Source organism: Alligator mississippiensis, chromosome 6 (assembly GCF_030867095.1).
Source record: "Alligator mississippiensis isolate rAllMis1 chromosome 6, rAllMis1, whole genome shotgun sequence".
Lineage (NCBI taxonomy): Eukaryota > Metazoa > Chordata > Crocodylia > Alligatoridae > Alligator > Alligator mississippiensis.
This window is the reverse complement of record NC_081829.1, coordinates 81,664,316-81,675,235: the sequence shown is the minus strand read 5'-3', so window position 1 is coordinate 81,675,235 and position 10,920 is coordinate 81,664,316. Positions and strand designations below refer to the sequence as shown.

The 10,920-nt window shown below is 39.5% G+C and overlaps 1 protein-coding gene across 1 annotated transcript in view; it reads right to left on the bottom strand.

Moving 5' to 3' along the window:
* Positions 1 to 10,920, bottom strand: part of DHX32 (DEAH-box helicase 32 (putative)) — a 37,839-nt gene that overhangs the window by 948 nt on the left and 25,971 nt on the right. Inside the window, exons 7-10 of the mRNA XM_014611366.3 lie at positions 6,593 to 6,784; positions 4,863 to 5,012; positions 2,773 to 2,963; positions 1,082 to 1,263 (exon numbers count right to left, since the gene is read on the bottom strand). Coding sequence (XP_014466852.1) covers positions 1,082 to 1,263; positions 2,773 to 2,963; positions 4,863 to 5,012; positions 6,593 to 6,784 — 715 coding nt within the window. The remainder of the gene's footprint in view (positions 1 to 1,081; positions 1,264 to 2,772; positions 2,964 to 4,862; positions 5,013 to 6,592; positions 6,785 to 10,920) is intronic.

Here is a 10,920-nt window from a genome sequence, read left to right as displayed (position 1 = left end):
GCTAAAATGACATGAAATATTAATTACAGAGGTTTTCTAAATGTGAGCGCAAGTATGTTCAACAAAAACCTGAGAGGAGGGTATTCTTCAAAACCACTGGAAAGAGCAGTAAAGAAAGATTTCCTGGTGCAATATGTTTGCAGCGTACAGAGCAGATGTCAGTACAAGAAGAGCTGTTTATAGGGAAGAAATGGCTGGGTAGGCATATATAACATTTAAAAAAAGTATTTGCTAGAAAATGCCACTTTGGCAGGGGAAAAACTTTTTCAGTTGGGCTACTTTAACAGAGAAATGGTGCTTCTTTGGCTTCTTGTTCTTTAGTACTAAAATATATTTTCTATTTTGAGAAATGCATGTTCAGTTATTTAAGCACACTTGTTTAAATGGTTGAATCAAGTACAATTACAACAGATTCTGAGATGCATTGAATATACAAGCAGGTGCACTATAGCTTAGGAAATACTGGCTAATTTCCTGTGGCGTTTTTAATTTTTTTTTTTAATCAAACACTTAAAATGTTGGAATCTTATATGGAATACTTCCCTTTAGTATAATTTTAAACTCTAATTTGGTTAGTATTGTTCATGCAAAGATGACAGCATAGATGAATATACATTCACAAAGTAGCTCTGGAGCTAGTTGGGTTATGAAATATGTATGGAAATAACACTTCCTTTCCACACCAGCAAAGTTAGCCTTGTCTCACTGTGTTCCCTACATACATGATTTGTTTTCTCTTATGACAGTCTTTCCACTGTTTCACATGATTAAGGGGTGAATTAGTTATGCTTGGGACTCTCTCCCTGACCAGAACCATAAGGTCTTCCTTCAGGTCCCTCCTGAAGGAGAGATCAGGAGCTGGCTTGTTCTCCAGATAGCTCTTCTCAGCTTTCTCACTGCTTATTCCCCACTGCTAATGAGCTGGTTGTGGAGAAATGTGTTCTTGGTTGGGAGAGACCAGAAACTAGTTTTGGTTGAATGCATAATAAGGATGTGTGGCATGCTACATTGTTTACACCTTAAATTATACTTTTCATTTATACTTTTGTTATAGGAAATAGCCCCCCAACCCTTAACTTACAGATCAGGTGATATCTCGGAGACGACTCTTATACAATTGTTTTCTGATATACAAAATTCATGGAATAACACCCACTCAGGAATCCGCCTGGTGTTGTAATATGCTGAGAAGGGATGAAGCTGAGCTATTTGCCTGTGTGTTAACATTAAGTAATTTCCCGAGCCATCTACATCACGAGCAATCTAAAATATAAAAGAGCAATCCATTGTTTCACTGTGTGTGCAAGCTGTTTAGGCCAGGTGCTGCTTCTTTGCGGTATGTTAAAAGCCAATATTTACATTTGTATGCAACAACTTTCTGAGAGAGAGCCATGACCCCTGTCCCTAATTCATAGTATATAACCATGGAAATTGAAAGTGCTTGTTCATGGTGAGGTGGGCAGGGAATTGACATGAAGAAAGGGAATTAGCTATTGGGGAAAATGCCAATCTTTTAATTGAAAGGCCAATACAGAAACTGTTTGGGGCAGAGCTGGGCAGACCAGCCCATGAAACATTGGTTAGTTGTTAAGCTTGGTTGTTGTGTCTTTAAAGATCAATAACTAAAAGGTTTTTCATTCTCAAAAGTTCATCTCTTAAAGAATATAAAGCCCTAAAAAAAATATATGTGGGTAAGTGGAGTAACCGTTTTGGGAAGTGGAGTGCCTGTTATGAGTTTGGAGGTGTTGGCCTAGCCCTGATTCTCATCTAGGGTGCCATGAGTTCGTTTTACGGATATTAGTACTGTTAGGAGTGCAAAAACCTATACATGATTTACAAGATAAATTCAGAGATTTCAAATAAGAATCCATAATGTCAAATATATTCAGAAAGGCTACAATAGTTCAGAATTCTTTGCAACAGAAGAATTGTTCTGTTATTTTTTTACATGGTCAAAAATGAGTGAAAACTAAGAGCCAGCATTTTCTGAGGGGTGCCTTCAGTTTAAAAAGGTTGAGAACTGCTGACCTAGCTAAACGGGGAGTGCTGGAGTCCTCTCTTGTTAGCAAATGCTATGCTGATGAATAGACCAGAGTATTCAGAGAGGAAGGATTGCTTTCACAGGAGGTGTAAACCATTCATCTTTCTTGTTTATCTCTATCTTACGCTAAGAATGGCTCATGTAGTTTAGATTAGGAAAACTGTACATCTAGAACTGTTCAACAAACTGCTTTTTTAATAAATGATTCGTGAGGACAGAAAGTATAATTAATATTGTCTCAAAAACAAAACAGTATTGTAGCTCCTAATGAGAAGTGCTGAGCAGTGAAGAGTCTCTGAAACCCGCACTCCCTCCTCGAGACATCCGCAAGAGTGTGTAGACAGAGTTTCCTTCTAGTGAGTTGTTGTGGCCAGTGAATACCAGGGAAGGGGACTACACTAGACAGGAGTGTTTATCACAGCCTAATAAACGAATGGCTTTCAAATGTTTCTGGTATGATTGGCTGTTAAATGAACAAAACCCATATATTAATCAAGAACAGCTTCCTAACAGAAGTGGACTTGGCTGACACTTTGAAAACAAAGTATGTGGTACAAATAATAAATATTTGAATCAGTGGAAGAAAAGTATACCAGTTTTCTTTTATAGGAATCGGGGGAACACTATTCCCTAAGTTGGTATCAAGTTTTCTAAAAGCCATTTATTTAAGTACTATGCTATCTTGTATTCATATCACTAGGACTAAGATAAAATCAGAATATTTTCCTTACTTGCATAAAGTATCCAGATAAAAGAGCTTTCTTTATGTTTAATATATTTTCTTTTGATCCAAAGTCAGGTTTTGAAATGGGAAGTTCTATGCACTTTATAATGTCTGCTAATTCAGCTCTGATAACTTCTGCCATCCTCAGTGCTGAACAGTTCAGGAAATAATCACGACACCACTTCTCAACATCATAGTCTAAGGGAGAAGAAAAAATTACAACATATTGTAATTATAACAAAAATTCTAGATCTGGCTGATATGAATCCAGACCAGGAACTGAAACTGTTGTTGTTACACTGATCTCCTGTTAATGGATAAAGTGCAAACATCCATTCTTATCCTCCTGGACCTCTGTAGCACGCAGCACTGCTGACTAGGAGATATTGCTGCCCTGTCTGAAGGAGGTGGCAGTGAAATCTACTAAACCAGTTTGAATCCTTCCTGGAGAGATACTCCCATTGATTAGTACTAGTCCCCAAAGGAATTGGTTTTCTCCTTGGTCATTTTCAACATCTGCATATCATCACTAAATGAACCAGTCAGCTAACATGGACTCAAGTGCCAGCAACAGGTAGGTGCCATTCAACTCTAGCTATCTTATTAGATGTGGTCACACACTAGATTGCCTAGTGCTTGGATGAGTTCAGCTCATAGATGAAAATTAGCAGGCTGAGGCTAAACCTGCTGCTGGTTGAATAGAAAGCATTCTTTGAGTTACCACCTGAAACACAGTTCTTCTGCTTAATAGCACACATGCACAATTGGCCAATTCAGTGCATAATTCAAGGGTACTTTTGGATTCCTTGCCAACATTAAGCACTCGTGTAGTAGCATCTATAACGCTTTCTGCTACCTCTGGCTGCCTGGGAGATGCCACCCCATCCTAGTGGGTAATGGCCTGACCTCTGTTGTTCGTTACTATGCCAGTGAATGTACCTGGGCATGAACTTCATTATTCAGGAAACTCATACTAGTACAGAATGTTGCATGTCTCTTCTGCAACACAGGCTAGACATCAAAACTTGTCGTTGATTTTGTCTACACTGGTTTTCCATGGAATATTGAGTCAAGCCAGAGTTTTGTTTCTTATTTTCATGAAGCTCCATGGCCTGGGGTATAGGATATCAAAAAATATCTATGATGATGACAAAGATTGACTATTTACTTCTCTGGCACCAGGAACTTTAAAATAGGTAAATAGCTCATCTTTGTAGCAGATGCACAACTCCTCTGGGGACTGATTTGAGATGATGGAATAAACTCTTATGGAAACACAGATTGCTACTGTCCATAGTGGCAATCTATCATCTGAAAATACTGCTGCAAAATTAGCCTCTGAAAATACTGTTGCAAAATTATTATCCTTGTCCATTGTTTTGTCCCTATTGTCTCTCTCTAATCCTTTCACTGTCTTCTCTATTGCATCAAGCAGAAGGTGCTTGTCTTCGCTTTCACAGCCTATTCCTAATTCACTTATGACTGTTCATTCATTATCAAAATGTCACCTTCTGTTGTGGATCAGCCAATGATGGCAGAGCTATCAACTACTTGTTACATTTTCAAACAAGCACCTTTTTTTGAAAGCTGCCTTCCACAGAGGCCTGTAAGTCTCCACAGTTACATCATCATCTTCCTTCAAATACCTCCTTAAAGCTATCCTAAGCTATGATGCCTCCAAAAAATCTGATAAAAGTTGGGCTACTGGTGCATTCATACAATTGCCTATCAGTAGTATCAATATTGTCACTGCTCCCTTTGCTTCTCCAGCCTGTCTGTCTATCTGTGCCATATATCTGAGAACTCTGTGAGATCGTTCACATGGGGGCGGTTTTTGGTGTTTGTACACCATGTAGCACGAAGATGATGTGGCAGTGCAAATATCAGAATTGTGCCTGAAGTTGGGGCAGTTTGTCCTGCATTAAATGCACCCGTACATGTATACCCACACAGCTTACAGGAAATTGTTTTTCTCTATTGTAGGTTAACACTTTACATTTTTTTTCCTGTGTGTTATACTGACTTCAGTAACAGCAACGGGAAATAGCATAAGCCAACTTTAGCAGTAAAATTTGCAGTGTGGTTTGTATAACTTACACTGGCTCGTGGAATTTGCAATGGTTTCTTTGTAGGCCTTGAAGACATTGATAAGAGTAAAGTGGTCCCCTGCAAGGTGCGAGAATTTTCGCCAGCATGTAAGAGCAATTTCTTCAGTTCCAGGTGGGGGGTGTGAAAAGCAATTAGTAGCTTAAAAAAAATCAGACCAACAGGAATTCAAATATTAGATGCATGACATAAAGCAATGTACTGTGATCAATATCACTTTTTTCCCCTCGTTTACACCCTGTACTCTGACATCAAATATTGGATCTCTGTTGCAGTGCTTACTAATTAAAGGGTAGTAAAGACAATAAGGTTGTTCCTTCATGCCTTCCTACTTGTGGCAACAGAACTCTCAGTTAATGTAAATTGCTGTTCGTGCAAGTCCAAAAGACAGTGCGCAACCTCTGCTAAGAATTAAGCCAGTGAAGTTTTATAAATGGCATGATACCATTGTCTTAAAGCAGTCACCACCCTCCAGCTAGAACCAAGCATGTTACCTCTGTAGCTTAAGAAGAATATCTAATCCATAAAGTAAAATGCCTAAATGTGCTCCTGAATCAGGGTTTGGTGTTATCCAGGACAGCTTATTTCTCCTATGTTACTGTGCTACTAAGGCCATGGCTACATGAGTAAAGCTGCCTCAAGACTGGAAGCGAGGCAAAAGCCTGCATGCAACTGTCTTAGAGCAGCTGTATCCAGCCGCTTGCCCACAAATAAATTGCCCTGGATAGGAATCAGTGTAGAAGTTCCCAGGTTAGAACAGATTTGTCTTGGTTCACAGGCTTATATGCGATCACAGTCTACTCCCCGTCTCAGTTCAGGCCAGCTGTGGTTTTCCCAGGATCTTACAATCTTGGTTTCATGGCCTGTATTGGCTATTTTGAGGGGGAAGGGGGCTGTCATTACTCTTTAAGAAAGCATACAAAGTGGGCATGTTCAAACCCTCACGTTTAAAAAAAATAATATTACAAGTAATACACAGTTTGAAAAATTATACCAGTAAAAACTGCCAAAATTGCTCATACATCCCAGAAACACTCCTGTAAGTGAACGTTAACAGAATAGAGGCATCTTCTATTATGCTTTCAAAATTTGCTATTAGGCCCTGCCAATACAGCAATGAAAGCAAATTCTATGGTTAATAACCCTTTGGTATGTTTCTAGGTCTTACGTGTTCAAAGTTAGGGGTTAGTTCATTAATATAGGAATATGTTAGTTAATTAGAATAACATGTAATGAGCATCAAAATTTATTTTTCTACAAAGTTCAGTTCTCCTCAAAGTGATAAAATGATCTGACAAAAGTATTCCATGTTAATCAATAGTCTTGAGATTATTTTTTTTCCAGAAGAATATCTCCCTAATTTGCTCTGCTGGTTTCAGATAAATAAAGGAGTGTATAATGAAATACCAAAGCTCGTTTTGAAGAGACATTTTGCTCTGTCTGAGCAAAGGTTAGAAATTAACAGAGTTTTTGGAGCACAGAATTGGAGCACAGGGCAGTGCTATTCATTAGTTCACTGAAATTCATACAAAACTGAGTTTCCCTGCATGCTCAAAGGCAAGATTGCTACAACTCTGAGTGTATTTATTTTGAGTAGACAAAATTTAAATAACCTCTAAACAGTTTAATTGGAATATTTTTTCTTGCACAATAATTCTGGATCTTAAAGTAAGCCCGTATAGGACCTGAACAGTAGGCACAAGTGCCATGTAGTAAAATACCTGTTACCATAGCAGCAATAGTGAGCATTTCGTCTACACAGTTGAATTCATAGGAAGCTAAAATCGACTTTGACAGCTGTGGGTCCAGAGGAAATTCTGACATAATTATTCCAATTTCAGAAAGGTTTCCATAGTTATCTAGGGCTGCCAAATAATCTAGATCTTCCAAAGCTTGCATCAGGCTTTCAGGAGCTACAACAGGGAATAAAATTGTTCAAAGGATTTTAACACAGTTACAAATAAATGAGTGTGTCAAGTTCATATCCTATCACAAAATTTCAATTGTGAGTCTCCCATGTAAAAAGTGAATGAATAGAGTAAAAGAAATGATCACGAAAGGTGAACTGAAGGCTTTGCAGCTAAGTGCCAAATTCATTATACTGAAAAATGCTGCATCCTTTTTCTACTTATGTTTAAAAATGTCAAGGTGTTTGCTTAAACAATTCTGGCAAAATCTTATGTAAAGCAATGACTTGCTTATATGCTGTTGATGCTTTTTGTAATTGAACTGACTGTGGCTTTTAGGGAAGAAATAAAGAAAAGGTATGCTGGGGAATCATGAATTATTTTCAGAACTAATTTATCCAACCAAGGACATGACAGAATTTAAACCAGGCTATTCTGCATCCCTCTCTGCTCTAAATCATGTTTAGTTCAATATGGGTAGGAAATTAAGAGGACTAACATGAGAGGTTAAAATAGTTTGCCTCAATAGCTATTCTGCAGAATTTGATTTTGGAGATCTCATTCCTTTTCTCCCAGAACAGTTTTCAGACCATAAATAACAGTGAAGGCCCAAGGGGATATTACAAGCTCACTCCTGCAGACTCTTTGCCTCTTATCCTAGAAGCAAGAAGCAACCTTCTGACTCTCAACTATTTTTTTGCTTTGTTTTTTACTGAAAGAAAACAGACAATAGGACAAAGCTAAGAGGGATTAAACCTGAAGATGTCACTGAAGAAAAAAGCCAAGAGCAAGCAATGCTTGCCAATGTTTTCTTGTGATTATAGGAATTTGGGTTTCTTAGTAGCTCCTCAAGATATCAAAAGAAAATTGAGAACCTTCTTGCCTTACTAAAGGATTGTTCTCACAGAAAATGTCTGTCCTTATTGTCCCCACAGAACTGAAAGAATAGATCGACTTCATCCTGGATGCTGCTTTTCTCTCTTATGATAGTAAAGATAGTCACTGACTTGCATTGTTTTCAGGATACCTCTAGTCTAGCTGTTGCGTCCTAGGCAAGAGAAAGGGAACTAGGGAGTGGGTAAGGACAAGAATGCAGAGTAACTGACTGAGAGAACGGGCATGTAGGATTCAGGAGTCTGAAGGACAAGGAAGGGAATATTGAGAGGTAGGAAGGGGAGAGTAGCAGGAAGTGAGAAGCAGGCAGGAGATGCATGGAGTTGGAAACTGGGAGAAGATGGAGACTGGTATGAGAAGAGACCTGAGGTAAGGGTGCTGATGGAGGGAATTGGGACAACGATAAATAGAAATGGAGAACGGGATGGCAATTTTCTCACCATACAGGTTGTAAGGCATTAAGTGGAGTTCCTGCAATAAGCATTCAGTGGCAGGGCTATGGTTTTGTATGTATTTAACATTGTACACATTTTCAGGCAGAAATGATCCCTGCAAACTGTCTTTCTTTTGAAGACTGCTGGTATGCTTACCCAGCTGAAAAAAGGGCAGTTAACTTCTAAGGTCTTCATCAATGGCTCTTTTTAATAATGTGATTTACTAGCAATAAGATACCATCCCAACCACTAAAAGTATACTCATCCACAAGCCTGTTTCATGAATACGGATGGACAAGAATAAATACCCTCAAGATCTGCAGAGGCACAAATTGGCCTTTTTTCATAACACCTTTAATCACTGCAGAGTAGACCACAACTCCAGAGGCAAATATCCAGTATAAAGCACTTACAAATGCCACACAGCAAAGGCTACCTTCTGGATGAGGATTTTTTTGCAATATCTGTTCTGAAAATTACAGATGAAATGGAGGAAATAGAGGTGGCTTTAAATGCAAAGGAGTCTGGCAGATGCCCTCTTATATCCATCTCACTCTTTGATTGTTTCTGTATGACTCTGCATTACACAAATGTGTGGATGGTGGTCAAATTAAATACGCAGCCTTTTACCATTATTTGTCTCTCTCCTTCCTGTAGCTGCTGCCAGAAGAGTCGCTATTGTCAACAGGATGAGAGAAGAGGGTTACTCTAGCCAGATGAGATGCTGGTGAGTACGTTTCCTTACATTTCTCAAAAACTGAAACAGAAAGATGTTTGGTGACCTTTCAGCTACACCTTTTCCACAAAAAATAGGGCCATAATTTCAGATTTTCAGCACTTACAGATAGTTACGTGTTAAGAAAACATGACTTGAAGACAGATTAAAATCAACCAAAAAGCCCAATAAGAATGAAATGAAGGGTGGCATGACAAAGTAGGAGCAAAAGGGTTTTTTATATATTTGATTTGAGCTATCTTCCCCTGCATACAGTAGAACTGCCACGTTCCGCTTTTAGAGTGTCTTCTATGGCTTTTCAGCTAGCAGAATGATTTCCACAGCTAAAGTTATCTTCGTGTTCATGACTGTTTGGGAAATCTATGCCAAATGTATGCATTTCTCATTGATTTTTATGAACGTTATACATAACTCTAACTTTCAGCATAGCTTAAATCAGCTGCTTGCTGACAGGAAGCATGTTGTGCATCATGACTGCAGTCTGACAGCAGCTAGAGGAAAAATCAAAGATGTCTATAACATAAAATGACTTTGCCTTGGCAATCAAATTAATATACTAAAAAGATGGAACAAGCTGAGAAAAAATGGTGGTTCTCCCCAGCTTGTCTTCATGGATTGAGCTGTGGGAGTTCCCAGCAACAGAGGAGGAGGAAGGAAACAAGATGCTGTAACTGTTCTTGGAACTTGGACTTAGGGCTCATAGGACTCTTAGGGTTTGTTCACTTAGGGCTTGTAGGACATACTTTTGGAATCAAAGGGAACCTTTTTACTGACAGATATGAATAAGTTAAGAGTTTGTTTCAAGGATAAAGAAAATTAACCTGAAGGCCCAATGGGAAGAGAAGAAAACTGAGGACTTTGGCAGATCTGACAAAAAAAAAACTAGTGGGGTTTTGGCATCTTGAAGATGCTGGCAGGAAGGCTTTTGCATGGAGATATAAGGCTCTCCTTTCTCAGTAAATAAAAGGGGTGTGTGTGTGTGTTTTAAGAAGATAGAATGCAAAGTTACTGGGTTCCTTGATATATTAGTTAAATGTCTCCAAAAGGTTAAATTGAAAACCTGAATAAGGGTGGAGCTTTGGGAAACAATATTATGAAGGTCTTGGGGAGACTGAGATTAACCAGTTAATCAAATCTTAAATAGTAACCCAGTTCCACATTCATGCAGTTAGTGGCACGATAAAACAGGGAATAAGCCACAAAATTACTACACAAAATATGTGTAATAACTTTAGCCAGTTCCCATCATTCCTTAAATTGAACATGTGGCCAGGCCAATGAACTGATTGGGGCTCCCAGCTTTGGGAGTGGAGATCAGTAGATAGGTAAACTCCCAAGGCTAGGCGAACCAGAGTCAAGGACTCCAAATCACGCCCAAGGCTCGGAGTGCCAATCAACTGACTGGTGCTCCAAGCTGGGGGCACCAGACACCCAGTTTGCTACTTGTCGGTGCAGGGGGAGCCCAGGATCTTGATCATCCCCCTGCAATAGGGTGCAATTGAGATCTGATCCCTGATCCCACAGTTGTCTCCTGCCATACATGTGTAGCATGGCAGAAGGCATAATTGTTGGGTTTGTGGATCAAATCCTATCTCACCTTGAACTGAATGTCTGCCAGGGGCCTTAGCAGTTGGGTCAGGTTTTGGACTGCCCTTGAGGCAACTGCAGAGCCCCACTTCTGAGAAGGGGAATGAGGCAGAATGCACATTCAGCAGGGATCCTAAAGGTGAAGAGACTGCCTGTATCCTGCTCAATGGTGTGAGGAACCCATAGGTACCTATACACATGCCCAGCACCTGCTCTGATGCAGTCTAACTGGAATGTATTGCAGCAGATTCAATTAATCAAGTCTGCTAGAGCGTTCTAATTATAACACTGCAGCAGCCTTGGCATCATGTATTCAGCATCCCCGCGTTTCAAGATGGCAGCTGCCCCCCCACTATTCTGAAGCATAGGACATTGAATACATAAGATGCTGCAGGTGTTTTAATTAGAACGGCTCCTGAGAGCCACTCTAATTAAAACACCCTCCCCCCCTGCACCCTGGAGCACATATAAAGACACCCTATGAGATCCAA